At 40.9% G+C, this 19296-nt stretch overlaps 1 protein-coding gene across 2 annotated transcripts in view; it reads right to left on the bottom strand.

Moving 5' to 3' along the window:
* The window catches only part of cdh8 (cadherin 8), a 115405-nt gene that overhangs the window by 70224 nt on the left and 25885 nt on the right, over positions 1-19296 (bottom strand). For both annotated transcript variants that reach the window (XM_020653600.3, XM_020653601.3), the window contains exon 3: positions 1682-1976. In XM_020653600.3, the coding sequence (XP_020509256.1) occupies positions 1682-1976 (295 nt within the window). The remainder of the gene's footprint in view (positions 1-1681; positions 1977-19296) is intronic.

The raw sequence follows: 19296 nt of genomic DNA on the forward strand, positions 1-19296 counted from the left end.
CCTGTACAAAGTGGAGCATAGCATTTTATTTTAATCTGGCAAGAGCTGTATCTACATATGCTGATGCTGCTGTAGTATGTCTGAAACGTGCAAAGGCTGCTTTTAAATTTAATCTGTTCACTAAGAGGTGCCTCCTCGTGTGATTAGTTGTTTGCATTTTAAGACTTTTTGGCTCATATATTGCATCACACAGACTGGGTAGGACTGTAGAGGCATGTAGCATTAGCATATAAGGTCAAAGCTCACATTACAGGAGTTTCGAATCTAAATCATTCCAGATATCCATTTGCGCTGCACAAATAAGACACCTCACATATCTTACTCTCTGTTATCTCAATCATGTACTCACTACAAGATTTGAAAGTAAGGTTCAATCAAACTCCACAGGATATTTGTGGGATTATTTTGTATGCCAGAGTGACAACACAGCACCTCTTGCAGTCGCACTTCATCTCATACAGAAACAATACAAAAACAAAACATTACAGAGGTTGTCTTTTCTTGAACAAGAACCATATGTGCTTGTACAGTTTCTATAAATGGTAGCATGCTAGCTTAAGTAAGCCTCAAAGCTGGATTGTTTGCTGATGCTAAGAAACACCATGACCGGCTCTGTCGCCGTCTAGCATTTTCTCTATTGTGTGTTTAAATTTCAAACGTAGTCTGGCTTTGAATTCAAGGCGGAGTGATTAATATTGTGAAAAGTCCCAGTGATGTTGTTCCCCCTATATCGTCACTCATGGAATGCCTCTTGTCCAATCAGATTGCTTGGCTGGAACTAACTGTTGTATAATCATAGATATATATATATAAATTCCTGAAAAATATAAAGAGACCACTGCTAAAATATTATTTATATAATTTTTCCTTGTCCCTTCACTTCATGTCACCCCCTACTCTCTCCTCCCAACATGTTCTGTCTCTCTTCAGCTGTTCTGTCCAATAAAGGCAGACAGGCCCCAAAATATATTTACAGAAAAAAAGAAAATCCGAATTACCAAACTGAAGACATCACTTAGGAAGAGACTAGAAATCAGTTTTTGGTATATTAACACTTTGGTAGATTTTTATTGCTAAAGCTTTCATACACCTCGACATGCTTTTCACCCGTTTTTCACAAAGCTGTTGGGTGATCACCAAGTCAGTACCTCATCAGGTAGAATGAGTCATGCCTGTGTTGAACAGACACTGGAAGAGAAATGCTTACATGCATGTAAATGTGCTGATTTTCCATAGTTTTTCCCCCAAAGCTGTATATTTGCTTATATCAAATAATGTACGATATTGTCGGGCTGAAATCTGGAGCTGACTGAGCTTCTCAAAGCAGATCCCTCTGATTGTCAGGTGAGGCAAATCAGGTATTGTCTCAGAACCCCTGTCGTGTGAGTCGGGGCTGCAATATTCCCTGAGACTGAAGCCAGTACATCAGTTTTGTAGCTCTGCGCTATGACTGGAGTTCCGGTGATTTGATTTGATTCATCATTCTTGTGTTTTCATTTGCCAAGATACTCATAGCAAGCAAGCGTATAAATAGGCCTTCTCATTTCCTCCTGTTCTTATTCAGTCATTATTTTATGCAACAGCCCATTAGAAACCAGCCATCTCTGGAATCTCACACACTGATTAGGCTGCTTTGTTGCGACAAGAGACCAGGGAGAATGTCTGTTTGTTTGTGACTCACCGACAGTCGACATCTCTGGAACGGAGGCTCGGTACGGGCCTTCGATGAACTGCGGCGGATTGTCGTTAATGTCCTGGACTTTGATGATGAACTCAGACGGCGGCTCCAAAGGCTCGTCGGTGTCTGCGTTAACGACCTGGGCCGTTAGCGTGTACTCTGCCTTCTCCTCACGGTCCAGCCTCTTCATGGCGTGGATGTCGCCCGTTAACTCGTTAATGGCGAAGATGGTGCCCGCTCCCTCACCCGCGAGGACGTACTTGATGTTCTTGCCGCCCACATCCAAGTCTGTGTGTAGCTGCGTTCAAAAGAGAGAAGAATGATGTTAAAAGGTGCTGCAGTTATGGTTCAATCCCACAGAGTAAACAGATACGAGGGGGCACTGACATGAATGTAAGATGATACGCTCAGCAGATCCTTGATGTTCTCCTTGTATAAATGCAGATAAGTGTACAGTATGACTGCATTGTGTTGTTGCTGCGCTTAGATGCAAAAGAGATACTGAACATGGCTCAACAAAGCATACACTTTGCTAAATTAGGTCCAATGGGGACTATAACTTTTTTAAGTAGCCCAGAAAATGGACCTTGGTCTACATTGTTCCTCGTTATACATCATACAAGCGAGCATTGCGGGGATATTGCTCCCTGCAGTCGGAAACTCACAGAATGCAGAAGCCAAAAGTGCATCCAATAACACAGAAAGGACAGAAAAAAGCATCCAAAAGCATAAAAAAGTAAATAGGAATTGCTGCACATGATGATGATTCATGCTCACAAATAACTAGCCCCCAAAAACGTACTGGACGATACTGCATGCTCCTCATTATTTTTGTAATTACAGTTTCATTAGTTCACTAAAGCGGCATTACGTGCTAGGCTGAGTGGTCGGCTCCCGCTCGCCGCTCGGGCTGAGTATAACTAATGAGTCTGACAATGCTACATTGGGTTGCTGAAACATCTGTGGACAGAAGAGCAGGCTAAGCCTTCTGCTGTTTCAAGTTAAAAAAGGTAAATTGGAAGGGCAGGAAATACAGCGGTGCGGAAAGAAGGAGGTCAGAGAACAAGAGGAACACCACGGCTTTGACACAAGGGAAGCAAAGAACTCAGCTTTTATTAGCATAAACAGAAAAGAGCGCTTCTTTTACTGTAAGTCACCTTTCATATAAAGCCTCTTGATCCCCAAGGTGAGTGACTTTCAGGGAGGGGGGGGGGGGCAACCAGGAGAACATTTACAAATCCAACAGTGTTCAGTGCTGCTCTGACACGGCTGGCAGCCTTATTCTTCTCAGTTTGTATTTTTTGTTAATGTGCATGCCTCTTAAAAAACACACACATAGGCACCCACACGTACAGAACCGAGCGAGGGCTTGCATCAAAACATCTGTATTCAGCAGCTTTCATTTCATTTCCTGCCACAGAGTTTCTGCAGAGATTCCTGTGGGAGCATGGCAGGGTGCATAACAGCAAGGTAAAAAGTCTGCCGGTGAAAGAATCCCAACCTCTAAACCCCCCGCAATGTTTTTATAAGCCGGCTTTTATGCATATACTGTCTCAGAGGTGTTGTTTGCAGACACTGACAAAGCACATTCACTTAAATTGTCACACCTTGCACTTTTGTTTTCCTAATTGTGCCATCATTTCACATGAATGATGGCGCTCATTAACACAAATGCCTCGCAACATCCTGCACACTGAGAAACTCTTTAAATGAGCTCAAATTAATGATGGTCTGTCATTGTTTCTCTATCCTATGTGTGACTTCCTGAGTGTGAGCCTGCAGCTATATGACTGCATGTGTCTGTGCTTCCCTCACAGGGGGGTTAAATTGACTATTTTAGCTAGCATATAGGTTTTTATTGTTCCATGTATCATACATCATTTTAGTAATACATCACAGATTTAAACAGGGTGTCCTCCTCTTCTCCACTTAAACAGATGAAGGTAAAAATGTATTAGAATGAGGTCGAAATATGTTTAAAACCTTAAGCTGCTCAAGGTCAAAATGTACTGTCAAGCTCAAATTTTAAGTCCATGTGGGAATATTTCAAACACCTACAGCCCCAAGGCAGCTTTTCATCTTAATCTACAGATGAGGACCATGTAACACGGTCAAAAGTCCCCGCGGAGGCAAGGATGGCGATCATTCAAATGTTTTGCCAGATGCTGTTTTTAAAGCTCAAGAATGAAACTTTAAACACAAAAATGTGATTAACAAAGGCCCTGTCCATCTAGTGTTTTTTTCTGAGCACCAGTGTCTTTCTTCAGTTGTTTAAAATGAGGATAGAACGTTTGCAGCAGAACGCGATCGCCAGGAGAAATAGCACATTGCACAGCGTCTTTTGTTCCGAGCGCTCTGCTTTTTTTCTGGCAGCCGCTCCGTGCTGTTGACCCTTTTCCAAATGTATGATATTCCCTTCAGTTTTGCCGCCTTGGGATGGTTTTCTGTACCCACATCCTCTTGGCTCAATGTCTGATTGAGAAATAAACATTCTAAAATAAAATTTCATCATTATACTGATGATGTCATTCTATTCTTTGCTGGGCATAAAGATCCATCAGTAGAGTTACAAACAAACCACACATCTTTGGTAAATATGCTAACGGCTCTGTGCAGTGCCCAGTATTTACATATCTCCCATCTTTTCATGTCACCTTCCAAACAAACAAATACATAAATAGTCGTATATAATTAAGGTTGATTTGAATCCTTTGACTGTTAATTTTGAAATGAATTTGTACTCCAACTTGAAAGTGAAGTGTTATTTAAAAGGACTTAAAAGCTGCACACTTACAATAAAACAATAAGAGATGGTGTAATTGGAGATCAATCCTGAATTTAATATACCTGTCAAGGTAACTAAAACTGTTAAATTGATAACAGACAGCAAGATAAAAGATCACAAGAAAGAAGTCAGTAAGAAAGTACCACTCAGATTCTCTAGAAGGCCATTCCAACAACTACAAAGTTTTTGTCCTGGACTCTGGAACTCAAATGTTCGTCCCAGGGGAACTGATACTTCTTATTCTTGGTTCTTACCAAGAGCCAAACTTTGGTGTCAGAAAACATTAAGGCAATGTGGAAGTTCAAAAAACTGCAGTTCCTGAACTGTCCACTAAGAACTGGCTGCAAAAGCCCTGGAAGTTTCATTAACACGCTTGTTAAAATGCTCATTTTGACCGCAGCATGGGTACAAATATGGATTTGGTCTGCATAGCTCTTGTCTTTAATATTGCCTTTAGTTTGTTGATAACTCAGCAGTTTTATTATATGTTAGCTAAGAGTTTACAGAGTTAGGGGCGTGGTTGATCTGACTGACAGTTGGGCCCGCCCTGTTTTCTTGGTGCTTGGTTGACCAAAATTAAGACAGCATTTGCAAAATGGCTGTCCATCATTGTGCTTCATTACTCTGCTTTAGCAACCAATGGATGACATAACTGAGACTATGTCCATGTTTATATCAGTCTATGGTTCATACAGACCACCAGAAGGCCATTGCTTTGTGAAGCTCTTTTAGCACAACTCCTATTGATGACAAAATCAGACAGTTGATGCGAGGGGTGCCTTGTACAAAACAAAAGCTCTGCTAACAGTGCTGTAGTAACAACAACAACAACAACAATCAGTTATCGTGGCTACATGACACTACACCACAGCAGAACTGCCTGCCTGTTCCTTGAACATTTTGAAGGGATTTTTTTCCCCTCTCTGGTGGACAGTTTTAACATTTAACATTCAATTAAGTTACTACTTTGAAAAAACTGTCCAGGCAGCACAGGCCGGAACATTCAGGCTGACAGGTTAACAAAAATTGCAGGTGGATGAATAATTCCTCTACTTCACATAAAAGGGCAGACTGTGAGCTTTAAAAAAAAAAAAAAAAAAAAGGTCATGAAAGCAATCATCAGTTTGCTGCAGACTGCCACTTAAACTGTGCGTTCGCTGAAAGTTGAGCTGAGCTGATTGTTAGCAGCTGCAGGTCTCTACACTGATGTCTCTTCTCATGGGCTCGGTCGCCCACTTCTTAGGCAGCCTTCACACTGGAGTGCACGAACAGTTGTCAAAGAGCACAATAACTGAGTGTGTGTGTTTGTGTGTGTGTGGGTGGGTAGGGGTCTGGGCTTAATGGCCTGACATAGACTGTGACATTCCAGAAACAAGAAGATACTGGATGAAAATATTATTTAACCATGTTAATTATGTGCTACAAAGCAGACTGAAATCACAAATCACAGACTACAATAATCTAAGCACAGGTTTTGTTCTCAGCAGCAAAATCAAGGAAAATGGTAAATAGCTTGCTTGTGTTATTGCATAAAAATAAACAGAATTCATCATAAAAGCATCATCAGGGAGTGCAGCTGTGTGTACACACAGGCAAGGTTATTAAACCTTTCCTTGGCCGCTGTACTCTGGTGGTTGAAGAGGGAGACGTTTTGAAGCTGCAAGTTCTGAAGAAGTACGGGTTGACTGAAGAAGTACTGCTATGCACATAGGCTACACACCCACACAAGCATCTACCCACTTACACATGACGCACACCTCCATTTTCCCAGCACAACTCCCAATCAGGGCCGCATGGGACTGCTTCTCCCGTCAGCAGAGGAGGAAATATGTCATTCGCTGCTCAAGATGAGCTTTAATAGCTTTCACTTGAACAATCACTGTGTCCTAATGAGGACGACTCTACAGATCCCCCCCCGCGCCCCGCCTCAGGCCTGGGTGTCATGTACTTAGGTGAAGGCCTACAGAGGGAAGTAATGATTTTGCTCCTCTGTGGCGCAAATGATAGATAAGACATGTGCTCCTCCTCTGTATGTACCAGTAGGACCAGAGAAGGAGAGGAGCTGGAGGGTGGAGATGCTGTCACTGTGATGCAGCTTGTCAGCTTCTGTCTTCTAGAACAGACTGCACACTGCACATCAGACTGCCTGCTCCAGATTCTTCCTCAGTCAGGCCTCAGGTAGGGGTCAAAGACTGTTTTTGTTTCTTTTGTTGAATGTCATATAAGTATTTTTTGGAAGTTTTTTTTTTTTTATTCTGTAAAGTGTGGGAAGCCTTTAAACAGAAATGGGTAAACAAGTGAGTGTTTCTCTGTATGTTAAAAATAAACAACTTTTCATGTGTTGTAACTGAGGGTCTTGACCCTCCAATGGGTCACAAAATCGTCTAAGTGGATCAGAAATCTTTTATCAGATTAGAAAGAAAAATACACATCACTAAACACAACCAATGAACGAATTATCTGGATTTGTATTTTTGCTTTCTTTTCGGGTGTTTATTTTTATTTTTTATTTACAAATGTTTAACCTTAAAGGAGCAATATGCAACTCTGACACCTAGCATTTATAATTGGAACTGCAGACCAAATTCAAACATTGGCGAGAGCTGTCTCCTTAAATTTGTCGACAAGTGCACCCAGTAGTTCCACTACTGTAATATATATATATAGTAGTAATATATATAATATGTAATATATATATATATATATATATATATTAATATCACTGGTAGTAATGTGGCATTTGATAGTTTCATGTAGTGAATAATGCAGACAGCCACAGACGTAGTGCAGCATGAAAATGTGCTGTATGATGCATCAGCGTGTTGACTTTAAATGTCATGTTAGGTGTGCTCCTGAAATGAAGATGACGGGCTTGTTTAACTGAAGCAGCGCGACCAGAGAAGGAGATCACACTGAGGGGAGAAAATGTCACGTTAAATATGTAGTAGATTGCATGTTGTTATATAAAATGTATGGAAACCCTGAGGCCATGCATGCACTGTTTGGACTAGTAGCACCTTTTGTAACAACCAGATGTTCACGTTTTTGTTTTTTTTCTTTTTCAGTTCAGTCAATTATTATGGCCCAGTTCTCCTCAGCTGGTCAATGTGACCCGGCCTCGCAGAAATAATCCAAAGAATCCATAAAGAGGGCTTCATACTGCACTGAGGGATCAACAGAAGCTAAATCATTGCCAAAACTGGTAAAATTAGAGCTTCCATTTTTTTATTCCATCTGCACAGCCTCAGGCAACTGTAGCCTAAATAGTTACTCCAGATAGATTCTGTTCAAACATGTCTGCAAATTAATCATAGCTTCCTCCCATTTGTTGGATTTTCGACTCTGTTAATTACACCTACATGAATAATCTCTAATTCTAAATATTGCAATAACATTTTGAATGTAGCGAACAGATGGTGCAATGCATGATATATGATACACTTAGCTATTCTTGGGAACATTTTCCCTCCAGTCTGTCTCATGGCACATAGCGTTTTATCAAATTGGACAGAAAAGTTCCCTTCTGGTGTGAGCCACAACAGACTTTATTGGAGGAAACCATATAGTGAGGATCCACAGAACTGGAACATTGGAAATGAAAAGTTTCATTCAGAAAGATTGCGGTTGGGAATTTGGAAGGTTTCCTGCAGACTAAAAACTCTTTAAGTGCTGGGTCATGTTGTTTTTTTCTGCACAGGCCACAAAGTAAATAAAACCCCTGGGAATAGTGGGCATCTGTTGCAATATAAAAACAATCAATATTGCTCTTCTGAGAGGTCAAATGCAGCATTCACTGAGGCCAAGAAGGGAGAGCGAGTACCTTGCATGTTTTCCTGTCCATTTGTTATCACTGCAGACACTCTTCCATTATTGAGACAATGGGAAGGAGATGGTGTCATGACCCGCACACAAGCAAAGGTGACAGACTGTAATTGAAGCCAGCTCTACTCAGAAAAGGTATAGTAATTACAATCAGTACAGAGTTCCCATTGTTGAACCTGCTCCACACAGCCGGTTTTAGTCTACTACTTTCATTAAAAGAGAACTGCATCATCGGCACGCCCTTCCTTCCGCCATACTGTTCTATTTTCCTCTTGGACAATCATGAATTAATGAGACAAACACAAAAAAAGGGACATCGTGTGCAGGATTTGTGTGAAATTTGCACCAAGGTCAATCATGGTTAATGTTTTCCCGTGTTCATCGCAACACTTTGAGCAATAGCACACGTGTTGCCTTCACTTGCCGTCGGCGTTTATCGCTCGTGGAGAATGCGTCAAAGTCAAAGCGGCTACCTTTGGTACAAGAAAGCGACGCAATTAGATTTAGCCACCCATGAAAGCCTTTTTGTTTGTGTGTGTGGATGCATGGGAGGATGCATTTTAATCATGGCAGGGTACAGTGTCACCGCTGAGAGAGAATGGGAAAATAAAAAAAAACAATTCTGCATAATGCATCCAGGCTGCCGGGCTCTCAATGCAAGAATGACCTATTGTATGCAAGCAATGTTCAGTATGGATTGGCACCGCCTGCTCATTACATGGTGTTGTTACAACAAGGAAACATTAGACAATCAGTCAGTTCAATGGAGTGTGTGCCCGATGCAACCCTCAATGAAAACAGAGGTAAATAACAAACAGGAGTACGGGTTCTAAAGTGTATGTCCGAATCATAGCAGCTCCGCATGTGACCTCTGAAGAGCCCTGCAGCCAGAATTAAACCAAGAAGACGAAGCCTTTAATAGGAGCAAAAAAAAAAAAGCAAATAGAAAAAGAAAGAAAGGCACTGAACAATAGAGAGACGGAGCCGTGGAAAAGTGTAAATGAGCTGAGCTACAGGGGCTGTGGCGCCCATGCTGAGTGTTAAATAGAGGGAGATTTTTTAGCATTAACCTCGACTACTGTCATTACCCTACCTGTGGGCCCAAAACTCATCGGTATACTCAGCATGCTGGAGATGGGTGCATGCGGAGGTGTGCTAAACAAAAACAAGCTTAATCAAGGAGCACAACAGTTTTCTCTTTCTTCTGTGCGTCTGACCTAATCAAATCAACGAATGAGATTGATTTCACGAGGTGCAGACGGATCCCGTAGCAAGTCTAATTCAATGTGCCGGCTCTCCACTATGATGTGTGTTTTCTCGGTCCAGATGGTGCCTCTCGGGTTTGTAATTCATATTTCAACATTTTTATCCCCCCCCCCACTCCCTTCCTACAGCCCTCTTTCTCTCTTTCGCTCTGTTGCAAGCTCTTTTTTTTTTTTCTTTTGCTCATAGTTTGAGCGGTGAGTAAATGAGTGTTGATGTGGCTATGAGAATCACAAACTCATCTGTCAAACATGTGATCCTGTGATCTTGTTAACTGTCACAAGCAACACATGCCGACTTGCTGGGTTTCAAGGAGATGTTGAAGCTCGTGTTCGGGGAAAGTGAAGAGTCCAACAGTATAAAGTCGAAAATGTAAGAAGCTGTGCTAAAAATATATGGATTAAAGAGGAGGTGAGAGGAAATAATTTCTGTTAATTTATATTATTATATTATTATTATTTATATTATTATTATTATTATTATTAATTATTATATTATTAATTATAATTATTATTATAATTATTATTATATCTGTAGTTAGTCAGTCATCCTAACTACAGACTCAGAGCCGGAGCTGAGGCAGGTTTTAAGCCTTGCGCCCAACTGTCAATATTGTCAGCTACGCTCTTAACTAAGGATAACACGTACCATTCTCATAATCAAAACGTTTTTTTATTACACCAACAACTGTGTATCTTGTGTTGAAAAAACTTTGCAAAGGTTTAGTAAGGCCATCCAACATCTTGACAATATATTTATGTATGTAAATATGGATCAGCAGTATAGATATCCTTTAAGGTTTAACATGAGTTCACAAAGCTCAGCTTAAGTTCAAGCAGCAGGACTGTTTATATTCTCTCTCACATTCATTCATTATACTTGATTCAGCTTCGTTTCTTCCTCTGTCTCCTTGCTTTGGTGATCAGCATCATTTTAAAAATCCATTCTTGCACATTTATCTTTTGCTAAACTATTAAATAAATATTGTTCACTCTTAGTTATGCCTCTCCTGATTGTTGTTGGATGGATTTTGGGATAGGTTTTTTTCTTTTCTGAGTCAAGAGGATTGTTCACATCACTAGTGAATAATCTCATACAGTGCCATGCTGTTGTGACAAATGGAGTTTTTTCAGAATACTTAATAAAAGCAGTAATTCACGTTAAGTAAAAGTCATTGATTAAAAATGAGTTATAATCAAAGACAGAGATATATGAGATATGGTTTCCGTAGGTGAACCTGCGGAAGGATCATTACCGGTTGAGATCCCCGCACCCGAGGCCGCGTGGCCCCTCGGTGCTGGCGGCGGATCAGGAAAACACTTCTCCCCCATATTCTTAATTTATCTCGGGTCAAAAGACGATCAAACATTTACAAATGAGGAAAACGTTCACTCATTTCCATTCTGCGAATCAGCTCTAATTTTATATTTCAGAAACGTTTTTAAATGTAAACCTCATGTACAATTTGTAAAATGTTGCATTACTTAAAAACAAATGAGTTGCACTTAAAGCTACAATAAATCCCTCTTAATTATGATGGAGTCAAACGTTTAGGAGACCATAAAATGCAGATAATAAAGTGCTGCTAAAACAAAAGTGTTCACTCCCTTAAAAAGTGGATTTTCAATCTTTGACAAAACTCTCAAAACACATTCCATGTTGAATCACGCACACACGGACAATTATGCAATCTACTGTTTATGTGGAATTAATCTACTTATATATATATGTAATAGGAGGGAGACAGGTATATAAAGAATAAGTGAACAAACCTGCAGGGGACAATACTTATAATTCTAATTTTCTTTGCTTTACAAACAGCATGCATCAAGAAGGTCCTCATATATAGTATATATAGACGTGCAAAGATTTCCATAATTGGAAGACATGCAGTGCTGGAGCCATTCTTTGGGGCTTATTTCTGTGGAAAAATGCAGATGTACTCCACAGTGCCTGTTAGAGCTGTCAGAGTCATTGTTCTCAACCTGAGCAGCCGTGCAAATTAGCCACTTTCAATGGCAACTGCCATTGCTGGAGAGGAAATGCATTGCTGGGGTTGAAAACTCCTGCAGGTACACACACTAAGTTTTCTGTATGGAGACTTGAATAATGGGCCCTGACAGCTTCTGCTAAGCACTTTTGTTTGTCTTACAGCAAAGTTTCTTCTGTGGGGCCCTCCGCAGAATGGCACTACAGGCTATAGTGGTGTTATATCAATTGTTAATGTGCAATGAGCGCAGGTCATGCATCAAACCTTTGTACCTTTTATTGGTGAAATCTGCTCCATCATGTAAGGAACGAGCAATCGCTGCCAACATGAAAAGAATGGTGCATTTGTAGAACATCTGAGAATAGGAGCTCTGACTCATCTCCAGCAGGATCAATATTACGTTATTCGGTACATAAGCAGCTTATTTCAGCGCCCAATCGCACAAAGACTCTCCGCTGTAGTTTTTTTTTCCTCTTTCAAAGAAATTGTATCTCACCATGGGGGTTGTTCTTTTATTAGTCAGGTATTGGAAGGTGCTATTTGCTCAGGCCGAAGAACAAAAAAAAGCGGCGTAAAATGAAGGCGTCATTGGCTATATTAATAATCATCTGTGCCTTCTCCTTTGAGAGAGGGCTGTGATATCGAGTATCATTAGACATGAAAATAACAGCTCCATTTTCCCCGTCCCTGGGATTAGGAAGAAAAAGAGAGAAAAATGAAGAAGAAGCATGGCAGTGGCAGAAACAATTAAGCCGTCCTCTTCACGGAAGCACTTGGCAGCCGGCTTCAGACTAGTAAGGGAGGGGGGGAAGTGGGGGGAAGTCGGGGGGAGGGGGGTGGCAGGAGGGGTCTGCAGCGACGTCAACACGCTTGTCTGAGTGAGTGTGCAATTGCACGGAGCATCGCTTTAAAATGTCACATCACCTCTGGAGTGGACGGCAGCTACAAGCACAAAGCACTCCTGTGTGTCATGATGCCACTATACGTGTCTCACAGCGAGTCTGGAGCATTTGGAGGGTGGAGAAGAAGAGAGGAGAAGAAGAGAGTAAGGTGGAGAAAAAGAAGTAGACACGAGAGAGAGAGAGAGAGAGAGAGAGGGAGAGAGAGAGAGAGAGAGATAGGAGACAGAGTCGTCTTCTGCAGCAGTCAAGTGATAACATGGTCCTTTTTTATCCCTTCCTTCACCCCCACAAATGGGCGAAACATCGCCTTACCCTGAGACACAATCCTGCAGCCTTTCCTCCGCCACATTAGTCCTCTCTCCCTTACATAATTGTACCCTGTAGCTCAACACGGGCAACTTTCTTTTTTTTTACATCCCAATGCACAGAACCAAAGAACGCAGCAGGAGAAAGGATACCAGAGCCCTGCTGGAACGCTGCTGCACTCGAGATGGAGTAGACAACTAAATATTTTCACACGCTGAACTAAAAGTCATTTACTCTTCTTTGCAGTGTGTGGAAGAAAGAGAGAGAGGGGGGAGTGGGCCTGGAAATTGCCTCTCATAACCCATTTCCCGGATTCCCTTGTTACCTTCACTTCATTTCTAAGTGATCTTCATCTTTCCTACTTCTGCTTCTTCGCAAAACAAAGCAAACGAGAGCGGGGAGAAAAATCAATCTTTGTCTGTTAAAAGGTTACCTAAAGAAATGTAAAAAAACAAAAAACAAACAGGTTAGGCCTAGAGGGTATTAGAGCTGTAAAATTCAGAATTAAAGGAGTCTTTTTTTGAGACCAAGAAAAAAAAGGTATATTCTCTTTGATAGGCTTTTAATAGAAGAGGAGAAAAATAATAAAACATGCCAAATCTGAGTGAGAGACTGGGGGGATGAAAGTGTGCGGCCCACTGAGTTCAGTCCATCATCCCCGAGACTGAAGACAAGACGGTGAGCCAAAAGAAGAAAGAAAGTCAAAAAGTGAGTCCCTGAAATGCACACGTCTCCTCGCATCTCTCTCTCTCTCGCTCCCTTTCCCTCTTTATCACTCTCTTCATCCTCTCCGGCTCTCGCTCGCTCGCTCTGTGTCTTTTTCTGGAATCGCCCGTCGGTAATGTCAACAGAGATTTCACGGCACAGTGCCGGTGCATCAGCCAGGCTCACATTTCCCCTACCTGTGATTTACATCAGAGCAGAGGCTCATGGGGGATTTTCCATGCCAGCAACAGGAGAGGGGAGCTGTGACAGGGGGGGGGTTGCTGGTAGTTGGTGAGTGTGTGATGGTTGGAGGTAAAAGGGGTGGGTGGGAAGGGCTCTAGTACCCTGGGGCTTGACGCAGTAAGGCACTCTAACAATGGTGGCACAGACCACCCGGCTGAAAGATGCTTTTACTGCAAAGAGACCCTGCATGAGTGCATCCAGGCCCTGCTCCTTAAATGTCACCATCCTGAGTTATTTCAGGATGATTTTGGAAGAGGAGCTTGTGCATCTGTGCTTGTTAGCTGACCTATTTCTGTATATGTATAACATGTCTTAAAGAAATGGCAGAGCCTCTAATTGTTTTGAATTGTGTCTACTTAATTAGCAGAACTTATGTAAGATCTTATTCAACTCAGGTATTTTTTTTAATCATTCTCTGTTTGTGTCTGTGTTTAATCTTCTCTTTAAGTAGAAGCCGCTCCAAACCTTTGACCTGACTGGGACTAATAAAGAAGCTCTAATTGAACTGGAGTGGAGTACTTAGCTTTTATTTGGACCAGATACAGAAACAGCAGGTCAGGGTTTTTTTGTGGTCTAGTCTATCATCATGAAGTGATGACAACAAAATGTCATGATTAGTACAAATTCAATGTGTTTGTTTATCCAATTTCATGAGTCATGCATGATATACAGAGGACGAATCATTTCAGTACAGCTTTAGATGAGGGATCCACGAGTAATCATGAAGTGCACGCACACATTAAATGAATCATGCCTGAATGCATGTGTTCATGATGAAATATCAGTAATGCATCAACAATATCTTCATACAGTAGTTAATGCATTAACTAAGGTGTTTCAGTCATCATGGGTTACCAAGGGATGTTCATGATTTTGGTCATGTAGAATAAAAGTAGGAATAAGCGCTTAATAAAGACTAATAAGCAGACAGGATGCTACTAATTAACATGTAACTGACATGCTGCTTAGCAACCAGTTAATGTTGAATATTGTGAGCTTAATTTAAAGTGTTACTCTATATACACAGTATACGTATATAGATGTATATTTTGTTATGAATGTTATATTTTTACTAACATTTGAACTGTTGTCATGCTGGAAAATGTTTGACACAATTGTTAAAACTTGGCAGAATTTTTTTTTACACTGAGACCCAAATCAGAGTTAACGATGCTATTTTTTAAACATTTTTATGATTTTGGTCACTTTGTTGTGCCAGCAGTTAACAAATGATCCACTTTGATCATGAAATCATCATACTTTATTATGAAGATAGCACAACATCGATGACTTCCATATGTTTTTATATTTTATATATATTTCAGTTTGATTTGCCCAGATTTATTTTTTTATCTTTGATCTGACCTTGATTTTTGTTTTGATTTGATTTTGAAATTAAATGTTCATCTCTTCCCAAACAGACTCCTCTGAATATAAACTTCTTCTGCAGAGAGAACTTGGCTTTAAGTCCTCATTAGATAATTAGAGGGCTTTTTTGTTTCATTATTAATGGCTTTAACACAGAGGTTTTTATTTTTATTTTTTATCACTGATGTAGTTCTATTACTGCTTTCTTTTTTACAAGGACCTGGTGAAGTCATTTTGGTCCCTTTCATGAACAAACACATTCTGGAGTGACAAACTTTCTTGAATCCTTAAAGGTGTAATATGTAGAATCTATACACTAAACTATCTCAATTAATAAAAAATGGATTACACCTATGTAATGCATTTCTTGTTGTTGTTGAGTAGCCCACATGCTCAATTGTACAACAGTTATCAAAGACAGAGTAGTGTCTTCCGCGGCGGCCGCCATGACAGAGACGACATCTTTATCGTTGCCATGGAAACACCGGATGTTATGTCAAAGACCACTGAATAACGAAGCGGGAACTGCAACTAAAAGAGGTCGTACTGTACAGTATGTCCTGCGGTGATAAAAACGTCATGTACATTTTATTTGGATACATCGTCAGTAAGAATAATTCTCTTTGTTAGGTCGATTTCACCCGTTTGTAATGACTACTGTCAACTTAGTTTGATTTCATCGAGGACAGAGGTGGAGTAGCAGAGAGAATCACTCCCGTGATTTCCCGCCAGCCTCGTTATCATCTTTTATTATCGTTTTGATTGAGAGCCCCCTGGTGGCAGAATTGTACATACTGTGCATCTAATCTAAAGTCTACATTACTTTAATAATCCAAAGAGCACAGTGACTTCAGTTTTTCAAAAAGCTGACCAACCAAAACAGGGTTTGTCTGTGAGTTGTCTGTTAACTGTAATTAATCCTAGTCTTCATGAAAGCCTTACTGGAGATACATTTTTTTTTTTTTTTTTTAATTAAGACATTATTATCCATCTTTACAACTAATATCATCTCTTTATTCATATCAGAAAAGCTTCATTCCTGACTAACAAAGTGTAAATGTGCAGCTGTGGTCAGAGAGGAACCTCTATCTCAAAGACCCTGACAGGCCTGTATCTATTATTTAACATACCCGCCTGATAGATCGATGATTACACTTTAAAAACTCAGCATGTGTGCTGTCTGACCGTCCCACATGTTCATCCAACAGAGGAGGACACAGTTTAGTGAGACGCTCGGCGCTGGTTGTCGTGTTTGGAGCTAACGAGTGAGGACACGGCGTCAGTGCGACATGCCATTTGTCTCCTGTAATAAGACATGAGAGCTCGCAGACGTTTGAAGGAAGTCATCACCGCAAAACGACTCCTTCCTGGAAAGACACACAGTGACGCTTGCCAGGAAAGCTTTTTTATTTTTTTTTCTGAGTCAGTGTGTGTGTGTATGTGTGTATGCATGTGTGCATACTTTGCCTCGCTCACTGGCTTGTGTGTGACAGAAAAAAACACAGGCTTCTGTGTGCGTTTGTGTGCATCTGTGCATGTGTGTCCCTGTACAAATGCCCCCTCCCTATTACAGCTGACTAGTAGATGGATGCTGGCTGTCACACCTGCCTGACTTTGTTCCTGCCAGATGCGGTGGGGTCACAGGGAAAGCGCCCAAACACTCATCAATCTCCACCGATGTCCAACATTCTTTCGGCTCCGGCAGCAGCTTCCAATATCCATTTAGTCGCTCCAGATGCTGGCAAAAATGCTTACATACACAAAAAAATGTGGCGGCCAAACCTATTGACCTGCGCTGTGGGTATAGGGGTTGGTGAAAGGAAAAAAAACAAAAAAAACAAAGGACGTCACAGGATCAGGAGTAATCTCTAAGTTTAACTTTGCATTTACTCTGCTAGGTCGTCATCGTCATTAGGCTGGCAGGAAAAAAAGAAAATTGAATTTGGTTTGTTTCCCAAAAAGCAGCTGTCAAGTGCGAGGCTCTGAGCGAGTGCCAGCAACACTCGCTGCAACCTGGGTTCTTTTCATTGAATGACATGAAAGCCACATGGAGGAGGCTTAGGAGTCTCTTTGGGAGGAGTGAAGGGGAGAAGTAGAAGGTCTAAAGGACATGGGTATGAACAAAAAACCCAACCGTATGACAATAAAAACTAGCTCCAAATACATTTTTTGGAGGATTTAGCCAAGATACACATTTGGAGTCTTATCAAAAACACAATAATACGAGTCATTTTGGTCACAAACACACTTTTTTTTGCCTCTGTGTAACGCACCAAACTCACTTTACATTTGAAATACACTCATGGCCTTCTACGAGTGCCATAAAAATAAGCCAGAAAAAGTAATTTCCATCATTCTGGCTGGCGCAGACTTGTACAGTTCCCCTGATAGGAAACAGCGCTTGAGTAGCCAATGCGCTAATGGGAGGTAGGGTGGGAAAGGCAGATTGAAAAGTATAAACCACGCAAACAAATTTCATCCTGATGGAGGTTTCCTGCTTGGTACACCTCCTAAAAGTGTTTTTGATGAGTTTGAAACATTTATGGTAAATTATGTAAAAAGTTGAAGCATGAAACAGGAACGATTTAACGCCTCTGAGGAAACACAGGCTACGGGAAGATTTCTGACTTCAAGTTATGTCTTTAGTTTGTTGGTCACTCTTCTTTTTTTTTTTGTGCTGTAGGTCACACTGCTCGCCCTCCACAACGGTGTTTTCAAGCAGTCCAACATCAATTTTTTTTCTTCCATAGTGTAGTTACCCGGGGTGCTAAAATGCTCGACAAGCAGTAATGGTGTGAAAACACAGCTCTCGCCTCGCACACTCTCCCCCCTGCTCTGTCTTCCTCTCAGCAGCGTATCTCTCTGTGTCCTTTCTACATTTCCACTCCTCAGCTCTTTCCTCTCTCTTTCTAATTCTGCCTCTCTTCTCCTCTCCACTGGGCCTCCTGAGGGTTGGTGAAATAATGTACATAAACATAACAGAGAGAATGTGGTGAGCACTCACACAGTATTTACGGGTGTGGGGAAAAAAATAAGAGGGAAGAAATCATCACAGTGTGCCTTTCATTTTCTGCACACACTTTAATTGTGCAGAAATCAGAAAAGTTGGAGTAATTCCCCACAGTATGCAGATGCACTTTGATGCTGTCACTCACACCGTGTGGGGGCTTTTTGATTAGGCCGTGACTGTGACTCCGGAGGCACATGACCACACTTGGCAAGCAGGAGCCATTAAAATCGAGCAACTCTGGCTCCCCCCTCAGTCTCTCTGTCTCTCTTTGTCCCCACCACCACCACCGCCATCACCACCGCCATCACCAGCTCTCCCAACTGGGTCACCCACTGTCAGACACTTGATACTGAAGGTAGCACAATCAAAAACCAGTGCTGGGAATGCAAGCTGGTATAAAAACGTGATGAGATGAATTTATCTTTGCAAAAAGAAAGGAATCGTTTGAACCAGCACATATACGGATGGATTATTTATCTTCCTTACATGCACTCTGAGTAGTTAAACATATTAAGATTTTTTCTCATAGTCCACTGCACAGCTCCTACATTGCACCTTTTGTACATTTTGTGTTTTTTATCTTTATTTTTTACATTTTTAAATTCTATTTTATATATTGTAATATCTTCTTATACTGTATTATTTAAGTTGTTGCTAGTTCTGCTTTATTTCCTTGTTAATTGTTTAGCACCAATACACCAAGTCAAATTCCTTGTATGTGTAAATGTACTTGGCAATAAACCCTGATTCTGATTCTGATTCTGATTCTGATTCTGATTCTGATACTGATACTGATACTGATTCTGATACTGATACTGAATAAATCCCCAGTTTTTAAAGAAACATTTTCTACATTTTCTGACTAAAGTAAAGGGTGTATCAGAAACACACTGCATTCAGAGGTGTGTCTCAAGTAAAGCATTTATAGAAAACTGATTGCAATAGCCGATATTACATACAGAAAAAACGTCATGCCAAAGAAGTAGCTTTTCTATCGACACAATAGGAACGTGTGTAGATTAAATGGGCAGTTCAGGTGTTTTGAAGTGGGGTTGTATGAGTTTCCTATCAATGATAAGTACATAGAGGAGATAGCAGTCTGAATGAAGGTGTTGCTACTTGGAAGCTATTAATCACTGTGCACCGGCGTTAAAAGAAACACATTATTGAACCACTTACAAAAGTCCTACAAGTAGAAAAATTGCAGTTTAGGTGTACTCTTTT

This window comes from Labrus bergylta, chromosome 3 (assembly GCF_963930695.1).
Source record: "Labrus bergylta chromosome 3, fLabBer1.1, whole genome shotgun sequence".
In the NCBI taxonomy this organism is placed as follows: Eukaryota; Metazoa; Chordata; class Actinopteri; order Labriformes; family Labridae; genus Labrus; species Labrus bergylta.